General features: G+C 41.2%; 1 protein-coding gene across 3 annotated transcripts in view; it reads right to left on the reverse strand.

Annotated features, from left to right (window-relative positions):
• Nucleotides 1-22,154, reverse strand: part of DOCK8 (dedicator of cytokinesis 8) — a 142,626-nt gene that overhangs the window by 12,167 nt on the left and 108,305 nt on the right. For all 3 annotated transcript variants that reach the window (XM_032801785.2, XM_032801786.2, XM_075067267.1), the window contains 12 exons: nt 22,004-22,152; nt 20,270-20,452; nt 19,016-19,151; nt 17,273-17,360; nt 11,639-11,735; nt 10,390-10,524; nt 8,450-8,602; nt 7,597-7,755; nt 6,253-6,353; nt 5,737-5,929; nt 1,605-1,748; nt 695-826 (listed from right to left, as the gene is read on the reverse strand). In XM_032801785.2, coding sequence (XP_032657676.1) covers nt 695-826; nt 1,605-1,748; nt 5,737-5,929; nt 6,253-6,353; nt 7,597-7,755; nt 8,450-8,602; nt 10,390-10,524; nt 11,639-11,735; nt 17,273-17,360; nt 19,016-19,151; nt 20,270-20,452; nt 22,004-22,152 — 1,670 coding nt within the window. The remainder of the gene's footprint in view (nt 1-694; nt 827-1,604; nt 1,749-5,736; nt 5,930-6,252; nt 6,354-7,596; nt 7,756-8,449; nt 8,603-10,389; nt 10,525-11,638; nt 11,736-17,272; nt 17,361-19,015; nt 19,152-20,269; nt 20,453-22,003; nt 22,153-22,154) is intronic.

Here is a 22,154-nt window from a genome sequence, read left to right on the forward strand (position 1 = left end):
GGCTCAATGTTTAGGTTCTGTATGAACTCACTTTTGCAAATATAAAACAATAGAAATGTTTCTTTTAAAAAAAATTCCAATAGAAACATTTTAAAAACAAACATTAATCAACATTCAGATATTTGCAACTCACAAAACTTTGTAGTATTGTAAAAGTCCAGGAGCACTTGCAAGTGACTAGAAACTAAACTGACTGATCTATTTTCATTGTCCAAACCAGGAGAAATACAGAAACAATATAAATACTGAAAAGTAAATTAGGTTTTACAATTCTGTTTTTGTAATCTATGGTACTAGTAACACTGGCAAGAAAATTCTTTTTCTTTTTGAATGTGTGTGGCCAAATGTAATCATGCTTGCTTTCACCTGGTCTGAATTTTATCTGTGATTTTTTTAACTCTGTGTCCCTTTAAAATATTTTGAATGTTCTATTAATCTCTCTTTATACATGTTGTTTATAATCCTCTCCCATCTCTTCATGTTTCTCTGAGTCATTATGTTTCTCTTCAATGTAGACTGTCCTTAACAGGCAAGATCTAAATTACAACAACACGTAGTCCAAAACAGATGGAAACTCTGAGAGGAAGGAAGTGCTCCTGTTTGGTTGTATGGTCTTATCTTCACCATCCCGTAAGCAAACACTGCAGCGCAGCAACACACAACTTGCTCATAGAGAACCAGCAGCAGCAGGTACCTTGTTAATAATGCTGTCGAAGGCTTTCTGAAGCTTGCTGTGAGTAGACGTAAGCTTCCTGAAGTCTCGATGTGCTTCCAGGATGGGGATGACAATTTTGTAGACCTCGTTCACAGTTTCGTACAATCCCCCCTTGTAAGAGGGAATTAAAAAAGGAAAGAAATTGAGTTTTCATACACTATGTAAAGAGATTGGACCATCGCTACAGGCATTGTAGGACAAGTTATTTTATAACATCATATTTCTGATATGATGCCTGTTTTACCTTTTAAAAAAAAAAACAGAAAAGTGATTATGAGCCTATGGGAGTATAATTATATTACCATGTATTAATTTAGTAAAATGTCTTATCAAGCATCCACAAAGCTCCTTAGTGACGTATACATGTGCTGAGTTGGATGGAGTTTACCCTTTAAAGTAAATGAGAATTGTGAGGCTAAACTCTGACTGTGCTCTATATGAAAGCATATGGGTAACTCTTAGGGTCTACAGTCTATGCGGTATTAATTCATATTAATGAAGATCTTTTTCAAATTTACTATATCAGGGTAATACCCAGAGGGCTCAGTTCACTCCTGGTGCAAACCAAATTGCAAGCTCCAAGCAGTGATCAGTCTGCCTGCAGCTGGGGCACTGCAATCCCCCCACCAGAAGTGGGCATGGCCAGCCTGGGAGCCAATACTAGTGGGGGTCCTACAGGAGCCTTGGCAGAATGTTAAACTTGCAAATCCCCAGGGATAAGTCCCACCCCACGCATCTACCCCTGAGGGCACAGGAAGTGAAAACTGCACTCCCTTGCACTTACAGGAGCGAGTCTAACCCAATGGCCAAAATCATCCCTGGGGTAACTCCATTATCTTCAGTGCAGTCATACAGGGATGAATTTGGCCCACCCTGTCTATTCACTCACCGTGCTGAAGAGCTCTGCAGCTTGTTCCAGCAGCCCTACCAGGCCGCTCTCAGAGAAGTACCTCCCAGAACATATCCCATCCTCATCTGGAGACAAAATATCATCCGAAACAGCAGATTCCTCCAGCACATTGGAGGAAATATTCTGAAATAGATCACAGCAGAGACCCCCATAGGGCTTGGAAACCAAAACCAACAGACTATCACAGAGGCACACCCTGCAACAGAGATTCTTCAGTGACAAGAGCCTTAACATAACAGAAATAAAATAACAGAAGTCCCGCTGCTGGATACAAGACTACCTTTCATCAAGAAGCTCTTATCACATCATAAACCCCAGTACTAGGGATCAAGGGGCTTGTCACCAGAATCCCGACATTTCCCTCCCACCTCACTATTTTGAAACGAAACTCCCCACCAGTCCCAAAATTCCCTCTGCAGGGGAGACACTTCCAGGCAGCTGCATTTTGGGGGGGGGGGGGGTGCTAAAGGTTTCCATGGTGTCGTGCTCATTTTCACTTAACAACTCTTCCCCCTTGTCAGCTGAGCACAATTGCCTCCTCCATAAATCCTTCCAAGCTTACATTTTCCACGCTTCATATCAGCCCAAAGTTTGGTAAATGGATTTTGACTCCACTTATGCAAGTGTGGGAAAGTGCAATGCATAGGATGTTGCTTTAGAAACCATAATATCTGAATTCTTTTTTACTTATACGTGTTTGATTTCTCAGTCTCAGTGCTCCTTAATGGTATTTTACTGCAGGTAATATATTAGAGCCTGATCCTGAAGGTAAGTTTCCCACTGAAGTCAATTTCTTAATGGAAGATGTACTGAATAAAGCCTGCAGGATCAGGCATTTAAGTTTTTAGGCCACTTAGTAAAGTCTGGAAAATGCTTTGGCATCCATTTGACTGAAAATCAACATATAAATCCAAAATCATCATAATATTAGCATTGTTAAATTATATGTAAATACACATAAACATAAAGACACCCCAGCATCAGTAGTTTTCAATAGCTGCAACAATTTCTAGTTTTTAATTGAAAAAAAAAAAGGTAAACTGAGATCATGTAGTCTCATGTTTTAACAGAAAGTGACATTTGAACTCTTGTCTCAGCTGAGGAGAAATGCCAGCTAGCTGGCAATTTGATTTTGGAAAGGCCTTTTTCTAAAATGGCAGACACCAAGTGCCACTACTATTGATCTGACAAAGTTCTGATAGCTCACATTAATCACTGCATGGGGATACTCCTCTCCACTGCAGCTTCATGGGCACATTTTCATAGCATCTGAGGTCAGAAGGGACCACTGTGATCATCTCATCTGCGATCATTTTTCCTTCTCTGTGGGAGAAATTCACTCTGTGCAGAGCACCCATACAAGGCCTGTGCGTAACTTTAGTCCCATTTAAACCATAACAGGGAGTCCAAAGAAGAGAGTGGCCGAAATGGGACTTCAGTGACACACAAAGCCTGTGCTTTCCTTAGCACAAAGGGGAACTTCATTCTATATAATTCATATCAAATATTCATCAGCACTAGAATTTCCTGTTATACACATTTATTTAAACTGCAAGGATTCAAAAATAATGGGAATTTGGAAGATATGGATAAACTTTTCAGCACTTTGCACTTTATTAATTAATTTATATCAGGATAGCCTTTAGAGGCCTCAATCGAGGTTCAGGGCCTCACTGTACTAGCCACGCAAAGCAAAAAGCCAATCCCTGAGCTAACGAGTTTACAATCTAGCTAACAAATGTACTGCACTTTTCATCCCAGCATCCCAATGTATTTTCACAGGCTGTTTAGTGCTTGGAGTTCTACTGTCCTTTATGAGCACTTTCATGGGAAATTTAAAAGCATTCGGAGCGGTGATTTATTAGAAAGGGGAAGCCAAGAAAATTGCAGCCATCAAATTATCTGTTCATTGGCTCTAAATATTTTCCAACAGCCCCATTCTATTAGCTAGCAACTGTAGTATCTGAGCACCTCTTCTATACGCTTCTGTGATTTGCGTTATCTTTTGAGAAATGTATGCAAGACAACATTCCATTAACTTTGGCCTGCAGCTTTTGTCTTGATCTGCTAGACTTTGCTGTGTCTCCCCACCTTCTATATCTAGGAATTTCACAAATAAGTTAGAGAGAAAGTGGGTGAGGTAATTTCTTTTATTGCCTCAACTTCAGCTAGGGAGACAGGCTTCTGAGCTTACACAACACTCTTTTTCACCTTTATGTAAGCTCAAAAGCTTGTCCCTCTCACCAACAGAAATCAGTCCAATAAAAGATATCACCTCACCCACTTTGTCTCTCTAATTCCAATGGGACCAACATGGCTACAACAGCACGGCATACAACAAAAAAGTTACTGATTCAGGGCCAGATGATCCTGAATATTTTAGCATTCAGGCAACACTTTGGGTAGCTGTATCCAGTTCACTGCAGAATTCCAAAGCTTCTGAACTTGCATGATCCTAACAGCAGTTTATTTAACCCTTGCTGTACCCTTGTGGATGTTTAGTGAAGCTTACAGAGCAACACAAAAGTTTCAGTTCTGAATAATCTACAATCTTTTTCAGTCACATATACTTCAGTTTTCCTTAAGAAAAGCCAACATTTCTAAATAGCACCAACTCACGGGGCTTGATTTTCATTTATGCTACAAATATCCTGGTTCAGGGAGTATAAAGTGGGCTTAAAGTAGATGTAAATATAATTTATACTCCCTTTGAGTCCCCTTTACTCAGTGTAAAGGGGACTTAGTGTAACCGACAATCAGGTCCAAGATGAATTCTGTTGAAGGAAAGATTTTGGGGTCCATAACGCTAATGAGCTATGTATGTGCATTCTGACAATAGACTGTTCTGTCTTGCATAGCATAAAGAGTAAACGTGATGCTACTGGTTTGTATAAGGGGCTGGAAATTGGAATTCAAGACGTTAATGATTGTGTGAGGGACCTAGGGAAAGTCATTCAATCTCTCTATGCCTCAGTTTATCCATCTGTAAAATTGGGATAATACTACTGCTGACCTAACATAATATTTGTATACTAGTATTTTACATTTTTATAGCACCTGCCATCCAACAGCTCAAAGTACATCACAAACATTCCTTAGATTGTAAACTCTTTGGCATATGAAGCATCTTTTTTTGCTTTTGTATTTGTACAACACCAAGCACAGTGGGGTCCTGGTCCATGACTAGGGCTCCTAGGTGCTCCAGTAATACAAATAATAACAATAATAAAGCACTCTGAGCTGACAAGTAGTCTCATCTTTCTTGTTTTATAGATAAGGAAACAGAGAGCAATCCAGTGGGTGACTTACCCATGATTACATAATAAGTCTGAGCCCAGGCTCTGAATAAAATCCAGATGGTCTCACTAATCTTGTACTTTAGCCACAAGATCATCCCTTCCACTCTCAGCCTTACCTCAGAGGCACTGCGAGGCTTAAGTAATGTTTGTAAAACGCTTGGAGATCCTCACATGAAAGCTCAGTAATAATACCCAACACTTTGCCTTTTTACAGAGCAAACTGAAACCTCAACTCTGCTCAGATAAATGGCTGTGTCACTGAGAGGTTTCTAGATCCTTAAGCAAGAATATTTGTCATTACCTCTCTACTACAGAGCACTATGGCTCAACTGTCCTTTCTCCAGACATGTATTTTGATGAAGAGCAGATCCACCTGAGATGCTTCTAGACACTATTTGATGTTGATAAGATCAGTGGATTCTAGCTGAGTAAATGAGACAAGATTTCCTACCAAATGATGGTATGGAATACCTTTGATGTGTCTCCCCACCTTCTATATCTAGGAATTGCACAAATTAGTTAGAGAGAAGGTGAGTGAGGTAATTTCTTTTATTGGCTCAACTTCAGCTGGGGAGACAGTTTCAGCTATTCCAGCAGTTTAGCAACAGTTGGTCCCAACTCAGTGTTAAGCAATGAGGTCTGGCCGTAAACTAAGGTCTTGGGAAAAGGGGTACGTTATACAACTGTTGAATGTCACCTTCTAGATAACCCAGATGTTGATTTGGTTAACTGGCTCTGATTGGTGTCAGGCGACGCCTCCCCAAAGTCACTAGAAAAGTACCAGATACAGAAAAAACGCATATTCTTTCTACCTGAAAGCTGACGCTGCCCACTGGCAGGTACTTGTGATCCTCTAGCATGCTCAGGTATTCCGCAACCAGAGCTGCAGCATGGACCAGGCACATGGCTGCCTCAGTGTAGCACTTCTTCTTGGTGTGTTTCTCTGCCATGTTCTGGAGCCAAGTCAGCCTCAAGTCAGGTGATGTCTGATACCCTTTGGCAATTCTAGCAATACAGGTCAAGAAATAGATTTGAATTGGTTTCTTTTCTTTCTTTAAAAAATACATATCTATCTCCAAAACTGCTTACAATGTGCATATTGCATCACAAATGAAATTGAAAATTGGCTAATAAAAATCTTTAAAAATGTAGACAATTGACTGGTGCACTTTGTATGTTACATCACAAGGAAAAAGCTTCTTTTGTCTAAACACTGTATCTGGAGAGCTTGTCGGTAAGAAATACTTGGGGATCTCTCTCAAAACCACACAGGCCCTTTGTATTTGCTTCATTTTAATTCATTCAACAGCAGCATGAGAAGGTTTCACCTGTACATGAGATCCATGAGCATCTCTGGATCTTCCTGAAACTCCCTCATTTTCACTGTGTCTGACAAGATACTGTTCAGATTACGTAGCAGCTCCTTCACCTGGAGATACACACACGTTTCAGGGTTTGATTAAAAGTTCAATATCAACACAAGATGAGTTATTGCTTACTCTATTAACTGTTGGCACAAAGAAAAGTCACAAAGCAGGATTGTGACAGTGCAGACTTTACCAGTCATATTCATTCAGCAAGCAACTAACAGATCAATGACATGGCAAAAGACACACACGCTCTCTCTCACACACACACACACACACGCTTTATCAAATCAAATAAAACAAGTCCATCTCCATTTGTTCATGAACTCTATAATATGTATTCCTAAATGGAGTGCAACTTCTGGTTCAGGAAAATTGCAATATATTGTTAAACAGATGTTTTTGCAATTCTTAGCACCAGATGTTTCATTATCTCACAGTTAGACATGGTGGTTGCTAGTAATGCAGTCAGGTCCTTATGAACTGAAAAGAGTGGGAATTTTTTTTTAAACTAAGGTTTCCATATACAGCTGTTTTACTCTGATAATGTGGAAAATGACAGGTTCCCATTTCTCGTGATGGTTTTGAAATCATCATCATTTATAAAGTGGGATGCATAAAAGGGGAAATTTGGTTAGCCAACATGTGTGCCAAACTGTTAGTGAAAGCAGGGTAACTCAAGTGACCAGGAATAATTAGAGATGCTACCTGTATATTTTATTTAAAAATAATATATTCCTTTTATACAGGAACTGTTTGGATAGTTGGAAGAACTTAGCTTTCAGTTTCATAACTCAAAACACACAAAGAAGTGCAAATATCCTAATTGCATACCTTTTAGGCTGTTTCCTTTAAAATAAGGTTTATGTCATTTTTCACTGACAGCTTTGGGTTTTGGAGGAATGGAGGTAAGTTATGTTTTCAGATTGGCAGTACTATGGTAATGAAACAAATTCCAGCCTCAGATACTGTACATGGATGTAGCTTCTACTGGATTCAAGGGGAATCATGTATACATAGCTAAGAGAAGAATCTAGCTTACAGTAAGTTCTACTTGGACCACTGTAAGGTTGTCCCATGGAATTATGCTCAGCTTTTATCCCAGACATCCTAGATATTGTCAAGATTGTTCTAATTTTAAAAGCGTGGCCCTTGATTAAATTAGAGATGGGCCAAGCAGCAACATTTGCACCCAAATTTTCAATATTTCTGATTTAGGAATGCTTAGGTGTGGAGATCTCGTTCCAGCCCATCTCAAGATGAGAGGTCCTGAAAAGAAGTATCAGAAGTCACAAAAGGCCTAACCTGGACTGGAAACATGGTTGGCTGCATGTCCATATCTTCTTCTGCATACGCCAAGATGGTTCGTAAGGATCTTCTGAGGTACTCCTCATTGAAATCAGATGATTTACCAACCAGAGATGCCAGGGACATTGTTACCTGCATCTTCACTCTTGCAAAATTCTTTATAGGTAGGGGGTAGAAAGAAAAAAAAAGGCCATGCAATAGCTACAAGGTGTCTGGATTCAAATGTATTAATTTGCCACAGGCACCAGATGTTTTTATTCATTTGTGTGCTCTTGGGATGTAAACCCACATCTTTTCTACTTATTTAAATACAATGGGCCAAGTGTACCAGCTTATGCCATCTGTCATTTTGGCTCACTACTTTACATGTCAATACCTTAGGGCTACACGGTGTCTTAGGCTATACATCTATGCAGACTGTAAGAGGAAGCAAGAATCTCCTTTGTCACGTGATTGCACATGCCACCTGAACCTTAGGTCCAGGCACATAGGTGTGTGAGAGCTATGTGCACCTGCTACACCCCATCAGAACAGCTGGATAATGAGTAGGTGGAGTCCTACCTCCCTTCCCTCAATGAGCCAGCCTGTGCAGCTGAGCTTGGGAGATGTTGGGGGAGTGGGAATGTTGTAATTTGCTGCTGATATAGGCCAGCAAACAAACAACTATCATTTGTACCCACAGAGCAGGAGGCAAGCAGAGTGGGAATTGTGCCTCAGAGGTTTGGCTGCAAAAGCACAGCACCTCCTCCTTACATACAAATCTTTTCAATTTATTATCATTTTTAGGATTGGTGTTAAACTCTAGTGCAAAAGAGTGGCATCAAATTCTTTACTGTATCTAATAACTTACACTGATGGAGCTGAAACTGTGTCTCATGAGGAGGTAAAGGGTAGCACAGGCCTGAATTCGGGTGATGTCTATGCTACTGCTGCAGTGGTGTAGAACTCTTTGACATAGGTCAGCACACTGCTCCATCTCCTCTTCAAACAGCAAGTCTCCAAACTAAGAGAGGCAGAGAAGACACCAACAGGGCATTCAACCCCAAGCATTCAAATGTCACAGGTCAGGCTCAAAAAATCATGAGATTTAAAGACAATACTGTTTGGGGTTCTTTTGATTTGGCTTCTAGTTTCTCAGTCTTTCCTCCAGACCTAGGAGGGCTAGAAATTTACTCTTTAAAAAAATAAACAAAAGCTACGATTCTCAGATGATCTCATGACTCCAGCAGCTTTAAGCAAAACACTAAATATGGCAAGATTTGCAGTAAGATTGTGAGAGTTGGTATTTCCAGACTTTAAGCACACCAACACAAAGGGATGAAGAAATATGCCAGCGGTGCATTGAGAATATGGAACAATCGTTGATTGGATCTTTTCACATCCTGCTGGCACTCTAACCCCTGGCACCACACAATTTCATTCTCCCCAAAACTTCCAGCACTAACCTCCATCCCAAACCCTGCTCCAAACTTTTGATTTATGCTAGGTTTGAGACACACAGATTGCTATTGGTTCTGGTAGCCCCACAATGTGCTTGGCACTGTGAAATACAAAGAAGGCAACATCCCTGAAGAGCTCACATTCTAACCAGAATACAGATGGATACACATATACGGTTTGTGCATAGATAGGAACTTAGAAGGTGTGCATGTAACAATAAACACATCCCATTATCTCTCATTGGTGCAACCCTGGTGTGCCTCTTTCTGAGCCTCCACCCTTGGTTCACTGTCTTATCTGGCTGTGTTATGTCTAATCTACATTGCAAACTCTCTGGCACAGGGTCTCATCATTTTCCTTTGTTTATAAAGCAACATGCACACACCTATAGTGCATTATAAAGAATCAGAATGGTTGCTTCATAAATTACAGTATCAAGTCATGTTAATTGGAAAATACACCAATTATTATTACTCACGAAACTACCCTATCATTAAGCTTGTCTGCCTATCCATATTTAATGGAAGACAGAGACTAATTTGGGCACGATTATCCTGTTTGTTTGTTTTTTACATTTAGGATCTTCACAAATCCTTTTCGGAAATTCTTTTTCAGAGGAGAATGACTCCTTTGCCAAGTGCTAAAATATTCTGAATGAAGCTCTTCTCTTAGTACTCTATATTAAAAGATAACAAATCTGGTATGATTCATGTTATAAAGACAGTAGGCCAAAATCTGCCCTTATTTACTCCTGTGAAACTGTGTTAACTTCAGCGGGGATGCACTGGGGAAAGTGTGGGGATAATTTGGGTTAGTATTTAGAAAAAATAGTAGTATAAAATATACCAACAGACTCAGATTCTCATCTCAATTACATGTGCTTAAACATGGAAGAATTCCACTTAGTTCAAGTGATTGACATCAGAGTAACTGATCAGAGTTTAGTCTTGAGGCTGTAATAATCTGATTTCTACTATATTCATGAATACAGCACAATCAAATTCCTGAAAATTAAAATAACTATTTTAATTGAAGCAACCAATCCTTTTGGGTGGAATTTTGCTATGCATTTTTTCAGTATCATTTTCTGTGTTCATTGATACATTACTGGGAGCAAAAACAATGCAATACTTTTATTCCATCTGAGTTTTTCCATCCATGTTATCAACAATATTTCCAAAGAGTGGAAGCAGACAGCCTTGTGCAGTCATGAACGGCCATGCATGCACCAGCGTGTCTGTACACAACACCTGTTCTGATGGATGCAAAAGTGCAATTGGGTCTCCACTCTGAAAATATGGCCCTAATGTCTTAACCAGAAGGACGGAAACAAGTATGTTAAGAGTTTACCTTGGCAATGAGCGCTCTGAGCGTGGCAAAGCAATGAGTCAGGTATGTGGTGCTCTGATCACAGCTGAGAGAATTTACCAGGACCTTCAGCACACCTCCCAAAAGGTTATCTTTGCAGTCTACAGCCGAGCTTGCCTACACACAGAGAAGAACAGTATTCATGTAACTAGGCAAGCTAACAGGAAACAGAAGCATAGGGACCAAAGTTCTCTTCTATTGTCCAGGAGACCGAGATTGGAATCCCTGGAAGGCTGCAAACAAAATGCTTCACCACACTGTGTTTTATCCTACGAAATAGGAACGGGGAAGTCACTTCTCATGGATCAGGGGCAGAAAGGTAAAGAGGAGTCCTCCCTGTGCCTCTCAGTGTTCCAAGGATCCTTCCTATCCACTGTGAACTCAGCACATTTCGATACCCATCTTCAAAGCCCCAAGTTTTCACAATCTTGCTTCTGGCTGAGTCTTTTTTATGTGGCTTTAAAGGCCTACATGGCACTCCACTTGAAGGACGTCACTTTTCTAATGCCAGGGGTTACAGAGGAATACAAGGTGTTCTGCACTGCCTCCACATGCTCGCATCCCAGCAGGCAGATCCTCAGATGTCATAAATTGTCATCGTTCCACTGACTTCAGTGGAGCTGTAATGTTGTATGCTGGCTGAGGACCTGTCCTTTGGATGTTAAGGCCCTGATCTGGCAAGTTGCTTCAAATGGGCAGACCCTTGGGCCAACAGGGCTCCAAGCAGGCATAAGGGTTCTCCTGTGCAGAGCACTTTGTAGGACTGGGGACTAAATACCGAGATCTCACATGACAACGCAGAGCAATGCCACAAGTCCATCAGGCCAGCCCAGTCCCAAATGTTTAAGATCCTCAGACAAATTCCTGAAATAAATGAAGATCCTTCTCTCCTCCACCCTCCTCAGTTAGAGCTGTGAAACCCCAGCGCTCTCTAAAGCGCACTGAAACTGGTTTTCAAGTACTGTTATAAATAACCAGGGCCAAGTCTCTTCTCAGTTACTTGCTGCAACCCCACTGAGTGAAAGGGGCTTGCACCAACAGAGGACATGTTTGCCCTTGTTTTTTGTTTTTTTTTAAAACATGCAGGGATAACTAAGGATCATTTTCTATTTATTTCAGCTTGTAAATGTTTCCAAGGTCTTTTTAATTAAAATGTACGAGAAATGAATCCTGCTCACTTTGGCATCCAAGGTGCCGTGATTGGCCTAGAGTTGGCCGTGCAGTTTCTCACCTGGATGATATTCTCCTGCATATCTAGGATGATCAAATTAGCTTCCGTAGCCAGGTTTCCACTGATCAGAGCTTCTTGATCTAGCTCAGCTTTTGTTCTATGAAAAGAAGCTCTTATTAAAGCATATAGTAAGTACCCCATTATTTGGACAATAACCTACTGTATAAACCAGTGCAAAATAAAAATGACAGCATTTTGAATATTCCCATAGGGGCAAGCAACAACCACCTTGTTGAAGGGCATTTCCTAAGGACTTCTGAGTAATTAGGAGGAAATGGTACTTTAGACCAGTGGTTTTCAAACTTTTTTTCTGGCGACCCAGTTGAAGAAAACTGTTGTTGCCCATGACCCAATGGAGCTGGGGATGGGGATGTGGGGTGTGGGAGAGGCTCAGGGCTGTGGCAACGGGTTGGGGTATGGGGGTGAGGGCTGCGGGAATGAGGGATTTGGGGTGCAGGAGGGGGCTCCAGTTTGGGGGGAGCTCAGGGTTGGGGCAAGGGCTTGGGGTGTAGGAAGGGGTCAGGGCTCTGGGCTGGGGGTGCAGGCTCTGGGGTGGGGCCAGGGATGCGGGGTTTGGGATGCGGGGGGGCTCAGGGTTTGAGGGGTTGCTCAGGGCTGGGGCAGGGGATTGGGGCATGGGCTTATCTCAGGTGGCTCCTGGTCAGCGACACAGTGGGGGTGCTAAGGTGGGCTTCCTGCCTGTCTTGGCACTGCGGACTGCGTTGCACCCTGTAAGTGGCCAGCAGCCGGTCTGGCTCCTGAGTGGAGGCGCACAAGTGGTTCTGTGCAGCTCTCTTCCACAGGCACTGCCCGCAGCTCCTATTGGCCAGGAACCGGCCAATGGGAGTTCAGAGCCAGTGCTTGGAGTGAAGGCAGCAGGCGGGGCCCTGTGGCCCCTCTACCTAGGAGCTGGACCTGCTGCTGGCCGCTTCCGTGGAGCAGCGCAGTGTCAGAACAGATAGGGACGAGCCTGCTTTAGCTGGGTAGCACCACCGGTGAGACTTTTAATGGCCTAGTCGGTGGTGCTGACCAGAGCCGCCGTGACCCAGTGCCTTACATTCTGCGACCCAGTACTGGGTCATGACCCATAGTTTGAAAACCACTGATCCATACCATTGATCCCCAAGAAAAGCCCTACAACTAGGCCGATGAATATTTTAAAATAGAGGATGCAGTTTCCTTTGGCACCACAACATAATAATAATGAGCAATATTTATAAAATGATGCCATGCCCCACCCCAGGGAGGGATGGACTGAGGTGATGAGAATAGGCGGCAAGTTCCATACCCTTGAGGCCACTACAGCAAAAGGCACCATCATCAGTCGATTTAAGAAGGGATGGTGGCATCCCTAAAAGGAGATGAGGGAATGGTGGGGCAAAGAGCAAACCTGTAACATGACAAGGCTCAGGGAGGAGGTCTGGAACATAGCCCCTCTAGATCTCTCAGCAGGATGATGACTTGAGCCTGATGAATTATTTGTAACCAGAAAAATGACAAAGTTCATCTACTTGCTGACCCTGAATTACCCAGGAACACAAGGTGGTTTGCTCAACTGTATTCATTATTACTCCTGGGCTCCAGTAAGTTTGAAAGCTCTCAGTTGAGAGCATTCAGTATGTGAAATCAGAGCTGTTTTGACAGGACTCATCGCTCAGGTGGTGTGTTTCTGTCCCCTGGTTGAATGAGTGACTCTTACCATCTGGATCTGGTGTGAATTCACAATTTGCTTTCTGTGAATGTTCTACTAGATCTGCTTCAAAATTTATATTGAGATGAGGCTGGAAATCTCAGCTAGTAAAGACCAGCATGGGCATCTTCAAATCATCTTGAGAGTGTTATAGACTGCCAGGGTAGGAAAGCAAGGGCAAGTGTAACTGACTGATCATATTTATTCAAAGCCAGGAATGATGGAGAAGCCCTGCCAGGAGGCGATTGCAATAATCAGGCCATGTATTGCTAAATAACGGTGAAGTCTGCACAAAGTAAATAAACAACACATTCATTTGAACCATTTCCAGCAACCGCTGGATAATTCACTCCCTAGACATTAGCCGCTCCGATTGGTTGACTTCTCTCTTGACATTCCACTTAGGCTATAACGGTGATTACAATCTACTTCAAGGCAGGTGGAGCAAGGAGAAGTTAGGACAGTCTCCCGAATGCCTTGTGGGGTACAAAAATGACAATGTGCAAATAGTTTTCCAATGGAAAACGCACTAAGTGTTAAAACCCTGGTTAAATCATTAGGGACAAGCAAGACGCACAGTGATGAGTGCCACAGGCCATGTCTATACTTACAGTGCTGCAGCAACTCAGCTGTACCAGTGCGGCTGCAGCGCATGTGGTAAAGATGTTCTATGCTGATGGGAGAGAGCTCTCCTGTCGGCATAAAAACCCCCCACCCCCGTGAGCAGCATAAGCTATGTTGGCAGGAGAAGCTCTCCTGCCGACAGTGCTTATGTCGGTGTAACATTTGTCACTCAGGGGGTGGAATATTCACACTACTGAGTGATATAAGTTTTGCCGACATACGCGGTAGTGCAGACACAGTCATATAAATATAAAAGTCTTGTGTACATGCAGAGTTGCACAGGTTTACCTAGAGATGTGATTTTAAACTGATTTAGTTGCACCAGTGCAAAAGGCTGTATTGAACACTTATTTCAGGTTAAGCCAGGTTTATTTTGGTTTAGCTTAAATCAATTAGGAATGGTTGTAAGCTAAACCATAATAAGGCACTTTTAAACCAAAAGAAGAGTTCCCACACAGGGGTTTCCACCACTTTTTAGCTCAACCAGTGCAAATTTGTGTATAAACGATCTCACTGACAAACAGAATCCTCATCTCTAATTATCCCAAGAGTGCTTTTGCAGCCCCAAGGCTAAAATTGCCTCTGTCCCATTCCTGTGCTACAGAGCAGGGATAGTGTCTGATACATAAGCCCCAGCTCTGCTCCTCCTTGGTCCACTCCTGCTAAGCACGGCAATTGGATAAAACTAAGGATCTAATCCTATTGCCATAGTAAGGAGAAAACCTATTTACTTTTATAGGAATTTTACTTATGAAAGACTGAAAAGGACCACAAAATTTGGTCCCAACGTTTTAACTTCTGTTTTCAAAAAGGGGATTATATTAATCAGCATTTCATTCCATAGTTATACTGCTACATTATTTAGCCCTATATTTCTAGGTTGTACCAACAACCTCTGGACTGTACAAATACTGCAGTAAGAGACTGAGTCAAATTGATTTTCATGAGGAAATGAGAGATACATGAACAAAAGGCAGAGTGGACAAGGATTTGTCATTTTTTAAAATTCCAATGAATACCAAAACCAAAAACCTATTTTAAAAAACCAGCTATGATTACTGATAACTATGTAGTTACCTTTCACAGCATTTACAAAACCCAGGCACAGTAAAACAGAGCCAAACCAATTATCCAAGCCAAAATTAACAAGGGAGCTAAAGGTTATTATCATGGAAAGTCACTACAATTTTAATATAGGGAAGCTACTGCACTGCCAGAATGAAAGGCAATCCTGTCAACTAATCTAATTCAGGTTCAGAATGCACAAGAAGCTATGGAAAAATGACATCTCTCCAAATGGCTATATTTATAGAAGCTTGGCACATACAGCATGCAGGTACTGTTAGTAGCATAACTGATTAATGATTATTATTATTATTATATAGTTATAGTTTTCTATAACTATAAACATTCAATTATTTATCACTGCAGTCAGTTGATTAAGTTGATCTATTTTACCTGTGCATTCATACTTTGGAGAGTGACAGAAATTTGTATCCACAAATCACAATTTACAACTTGCAACAGGAAAAACATGTCACCCTTTCCCCCTTTGCAAATAAGTCAACTAAAATATAACACAAAAGGTCAAATTTTGCTCACCTGATTTCATAAGTTCTAAAGCCAGAACAGACCACTGTGATCATATAGTCTGGCCTTCAGTATAATACATCCACAGAACTTCCCCAAAATAATTCCTTTAGAACTACAGCACATCTTTAAAAAAAATCCAATCATGATTTTAAAACTACTGATGATGGAGAATCAACCATGACCCTTGGTAAATTGTTCCACTAGTTAATTACCTTCACTGTTAAAAATTTATACCTCATTTTCAGTCTGAATTTGGGTAGTTTCAACTTCCAAACGCTAGAATTTGATATACCTTTGTCTGCTAGATTGAAGAGTCTGTTATCAAACATTTGTTCCTCATGTAGGTTATTACAGACTGATAGCCTTCTCTTTGTTAAGCTAAATAGATTGAGCTCCTTCAGTCTATCATTATAAGGGTATGGCTACACTCGAAACTTCAAAGCGCTGCCGCGGGAGCACTGCCACAGCAGCGCTTTGAAGTGAGAGTGTGGTCGCAGCGCCAGCGCTGGGAGAGAGCTCTCCCTGCGTTGCACGTACTCCACATCCTCATGAGGTTTAGCTTGCAGTGCTGGGAGCCGCGCTTCCAGTGCTGTGGCACTGTTTACACTGGCGCTTTACAGCGCTGTATCTTGCAGCGTTCAGGGAGGTGTTTTTTTCACACCCCTGAGCGAGAAAGTTGCAGCGCTGTAAAACACCAATGTAGCCAGGGCCTCAGGCATGTTTTCTAATCCTTCAGTCATTCTTGTGGGTCTTCTCTGAAATCCTCTCCAATTTATCAACATTCTTCTGGAATTGTGGGCACCGGAACTGGATACAGCATTCCAGCAGTGGTCACACTAGTGCCAAATCCTGAGGTAAAATAACCTCTCTGCTCCTACCTGAGATTTCCCCTCTTTACACATCCAAGAATTGTACTAGCCCTTTTGGCCACAGCGACATACTGGGAGCTCATGTTCACCTGATTGTCCACCGTGACCCTCAAACTTTTTTCAGAGTCACTGGTTCTCAGGATGAGAATCCCCCATCTTTCAAGTGTGGCCTACACATTCTTTTTTCCTAGATGTACACATTTACATTTAGCTGTATTAAAATGCCTATTGTTTGCTTGCACTTAGCTTAGCAAGCGATCCAGACTGCTCTCCATTTAATGAGACTGAGCATGCACTACCATGCTGTATATATAAAGTAACTATAGCTACACCACCACATAAGTCATATAAATCCCTCTTAGGGGTTTTCAGTATATGCATCAGAGACCCAGTGTCACTCATGCAGTTAATTAACGCTAGATAACAGGGTAAATATCTCATTCAAGCATTTACAATCTCCTCATTGTGTAATAGCAAAATCCAGCATCCTTGTGCTAGATAAGTGGTTTTCATCCTTTTTTCATTTGCAGACCTCTAAAAAATTTTGAATGGAGGTGCAGAGCCCTTTAGAAATCTTAGACATAGTCTGCAGACCCCCACAGGACCCCAGGCCACATGTTGAAAACCACTGTTCTATGGTAACAATAACCTTTCGTGGACCCCTTAGACATAGTCTGCGGACCCCCAGGGGTCAATAGACCATAGTTGAAAACCACTGTGCTAGGTGATCACTTTTGATTTCTTTTCTCCTCTAAAGGCTGGGGGCTGGACTGAAGCTGCGGATTTTGTAATAAAATCATCCTGGGAAAAATAAGCTTAGTTCTGGTAAAAGAGACATAAATTTATTAAACGACTTACTTATCTAGCCTCTCGTTTGCCTGCCGCCATTGAGTCTGCTCTTTTCTCCATCGTAGGTTTTCATTTAACCCTGGGAATCTGTCATTCCCTAAGAATGCAACATATGTCAGCAAGATTAAAGCACAGAGGGGTGATCTGGATTTTGATATCAAATCATACAGGAGGATCTACATTTCTGCAACAGACAGTTTTCAAATCTCCCAGCTTTAAGTCTCCTGGACACGAGTAAACGCACATTGTCAATAATTTTTTTTAAATCTGGGTTTATACATTTATGTTTGTTACACACGCCTTAGAAAATTAAAAATTAATTTTGAATCAAATTGATTGCCTCTCTGTGTAAGCAACTGTTCATTTTTAATATTTTCAAAACCATTGTCATGTTTATTCCTTGTACGAGGGCACTAATATAATGACATCACTGTGCACATAGACTGCTTGTGGAAACATACACACTTTTTTCCTTCTGCTCCTACAAGAAAGATATATTCAGAAAACCAACTATATAAAAAGGAATGTCCTTACAGATCTGCTCTTCTTACATATTGTGGATCCTATCTGCTTTTGATTCTGACAAAATAAAGGGCCATGTAATCCCCTAAACAGGAAAACCCATATAAGGGGCAGGAAACATTGTGAGTTTCAATTCATGCTCCTCATCAATCCATCAGAGGGGCAGGATTTGCTCTGTATGGAGCAGGTAAGGAGTGCAATCCCTAGACACACAGAGATGCCAATCTCAGAACACTCATGAAGGCCCAGTGGCCTCACAGACCTACCCAGATAGTCTTCCTCTCTCCTGACAGCCTCCCCATGTGACTGCACTGTAGCAGATGCAGGTGAGGCCCAGTAGAAATTAAGGTTGCTTGGAACAACAATAACTCACAACTCTTAGAAATCTGCTGGAGAACAGTTGCTCTCCGGCTCCACCCACTCCTCTGATCCATACATCCTTAAGGAATACTATCCTCATGGCAAAGAGACCATAGGATTTGGAGGTGGGTGAATGTACCATAGAGCCAGCATCTCTCTATTAAACATCCCCACCTGCACAGCCCTATATTTTAACTATTTTTTCATTCCTGTTAGCTCTGAAGAGCCAATACAACTATGGAAGAGTGAGTTAGAATCTATTCTGGCTTAGGCATCATCCACACAATTTTTAAGTGGATCCTCATTGCAGACAAAAAATGATGCACAAGTTAACATAACCCAGCTTGACTCTCAGATCCCCTCAGTTCTAGCAGTTAGAACAATCATTTTTTTAATTTATAGATGGAATGCATCACATATAAGAACACTGAGAGGCAACAAACATGAATCATATTTCCACAAAACTAGAGAGTGGACAGAGGTCTGTCTGAAACAGTCTCCAATTGCATAAAATGCCTCTCCATATATTTTTGGGCCTAAGGCTACTGACAGTGTCTCACCCTTTATTAATAGACTATGCATAACTTAAAAAATAGAATCAAAGAAACATTACATGTGATTTTTTGAGATAATTTGACTGCATATTTCTAGCATAAGAAGAGCTCACATATTATACGTGTTGAAAGCTAAAAACCACATTTATCCACAGCAAACCACAGAAAAGTCTGCAAGGGCAGGAAAGGGAGAGAAATACAAGAATGGGGTTTTTGGTGCTTTTTATTGCCTTCCAAGGGAAGAACATTTAAATCCACAGCATGCTTGAAGTCTTTTGATAAAAATTAAATTAAAAACTGGGGAGGGGGGAAGTACCAGCTGGTGTCCTGCAGCGTTTCATCATTTCACCCCTGGCTCCTTCGCCTCTCAGTAAAGCCTCTTCTAACCTGGCTTTTACATCTCTTGATTTCTGAAGCACTTGGGTGCTGACTTTGTCAGAGCTTTGTTTGCCCTGGATATACATGAGAAAGCAAAGTTTCAGTTATCAGTTTCTGAGCAGCCCTCTTAAAGTACATATAGTCAAATTAACTCTTAGTCCAAAGTGTCCTACCAAAGCTGTTGCTACAGTCCCCAAATCAGGCAGAGGGCACTGAACACTATCAGAGGGGCACAGGACACACACAATCAAAGTACAATTGCAACTTGCACACTGTCAAAGAGGTAGTGTGTGTACTGTTTCTAAGCACACAGGGATAGCTGGAAGTCAGGAGAAAGGTGGAATTGGATAGATTGTTTAAGACACTCCAACATTTCAAAGGGCCCCATTGTCATTATGCTACCATTATAGATCGTACTTCTGTAGCATTTTCTATGCAATGGGCTTTGCATGCTTTAATGTATTTAGCCTCACAACCCCTTGTGAAGTAGGTAGGTAGCATTATTCCAATTTTACAGATGAAGAAACAAGCTCATCGCATAAATTACTTGACCAGGTTCAGACAGGCAATCTGTGGCTTTGATAAGAGCCTTGACTTCCAGACCCTTGCCTGAACCATAAGACCATTATTCCATTCCCATGGCTTCCTATATAGGGTAGAAGAAAGAGTGTGTGGAAAGAAGCTACCCCAACTCACCTTCCCACAGGCTACTTATATTCCAGAGGGAAAGAGGAAAGGAATTGAACTGTAGAAATATATAAAAATGTATGGTGGTGAAACTCCAAAGACTGGAGGTTTATTCTCTCTCTCTGTATAGATATTCAAAAGCCTGACTCCTTATCCGAACATCTCTGCAGAGTAATGTTAGTAAAACAGACCCATTTGCACAATTGTTGGCTCTCCTGCTTCTATTCAGAAGCAAGAAGCTCAGAGCCACAAAAAAAGGAAATCAATAAATAATTTAAAACAACATTATAGGATCTCATAAAAAGTTTAACCTGAGCTTTGTTCAAAAGCTTGGGTCAATTATTTTATCTGAATCAGTTTGCTCATCCCTAACAACGGTGAAGATCGGATGACAAGAGAGCCAGTTTAACCTTTTCCAATCACAGAATTATGGGTTGCCGGGGAAGGATTTCACTAGAGTTTGTTAAAAAATTGTGACAAAGCATCAGTGAAAAGTTCCACATACCTTGTACTCAAAGCATGAAACGCAAATGAAAAGAAGATCTAAAATTCTGTTCAGTTGCATGGATGGAAGGTCTGCAATCCATTTCCGAATAAGACTCTGTTCAGCATTTTTCATGATCCAGAGGAAACAGATCAAAAGGTTGCGAGTAGTATCAGGGCTTAATGTGTTATACTGTTTGTAGGGCTAGAAACAGATAAAAAGCATGTTCCACAGAGGGAGAAAAAAAGAGAGAAGTCAGACTGGTTCAGTAATATTATTTAAATACTGGTGGAGTTTTGTATCAAAACCATAGTTCATGCTGAGAGTGCTTCATCTATTCCATATTCAGTATTTATAATATACAGCTGAGGTTGTGTAGACAGGAAGCGCATGTGTGTAAAAAAGAGAGAGAGAGAGAGAGAGAGAGATAAAGGGGCACTGGTTGGTAGTTATCTGTACATCAGATTTTTTAGCCTGTAGTGTACAGATAGAATTCTCTAATTGTTAAGGACTTTCCTGTTGTGTTTCCTACTGTTTTTGTAATGTAACGTGTTTACACAGATACACACATCTCAGTGGTCATTAGTGCACACAGATACATCCATGCAATTTTGGAAATCTGGGCCAAAAAGTATAGGTCACATTTTAAAAACAATTACCGCAGGTTGTGCCCCAAAAATATTTCCATGCCTGTATAAAGGAATGATTGCAGTCAGGGTAACTGAGCACACAGAATACACTTTTAAATACCTAAGTGTGTACTAGGCACACATTTACCAATTCATAGGTGTAATGACCCTTTTGTGAGTGTGCACATATTTTGTGGCAGCTACTTGAATGATTATTTTTGAAAGTATTGCCTTATATGGATTTATAAAACGTTTCTATTTTGATACTAAAAGGATTTAGGAACATTTGAATGCAAACAGAAACCATTTTTTGTTTATGCTGGCTTACAAAAGTGAGACCGACACTAAAACAGCAACAAAAGGTAAACCTGTGCAAATGCATGAAGAATGTAAGAGACAGCTTTATCATAGGTTGGGCTAATTGTCTGACATTTTCCATTATAAGGCCTGTTTTCAGTTGCTTATAACTTTGGCAAACTTTAACCATTTGGGCTGATGGGTGTCTGATTCAGGCTTTTTATTATTTATTTAATTATTAATTATTATTATTATTATTATTATTTTCCAGCCAAAATGGTTCAGCCAATTCCAAGAATGAGGCATGGGGAAAATAAATTGTTTTACCCATCTGAAAAAATTCTGGCAACCTTTCCTTTGAAATGATCTATTCCCCCATGGTTTGGAGCAGGGACTTGAAATTTGGTAGGGTTGCAGCATCTGACTTTTTGCCATCCCTGTCAAAATCCACCCAAATTTGGCCAATTTTTATAAGCTTTTGAAAAACTTCACTTTGTACACGCACAGCAGAAACTTGCTAGAGCTAAAATCTCCAAAGATTCCATCCGCACTAAGAATGCTCAAACCTCTCACAGCTCCTAAGTGCTGACCAGACTACACATGTTCCATTTCCAGAGGGCTGCTGATTGTTCTCCCTCCAGTCCATACATATGGGGGCAAAGCTGATCTTTCCCTGTAGTGGCTGCTCCCAGATGTTCCAGGCCAGGCACTGGAACTGAAAGCAGGAAGCCTGTCTCTCTAGTACTCTGAAGGGTTAGGATAACCTCAGAGAGAGGATAATAAAATAATACTGCCAGAAAAAAAGGCTGGCAAAGCAATGCAGACATACCAGTGAAGATAGAGGTGCCCCTGAAGTCCTTAGGAGGTTGAACTGATTCCCTGCAATGGCCCAGGCAACAGACTGATTGATTGGGTTTGAAGATTCTTGGTCTTCATCTGGACTCCCTGTACGGCCTTTCCCACTGCGGGCTTCTGAAACT

The sequence above is a fragment of the Chelonoidis abingdonii genome, chromosome 6, assembly GCF_003597395.2.
Source record: "Chelonoidis abingdonii isolate Lonesome George chromosome 6, CheloAbing_2.0, whole genome shotgun sequence".
NCBI lineage: Eukaryota > Metazoa > Chordata > Testudines > Testudinidae > Chelonoidis > Chelonoidis abingdonii.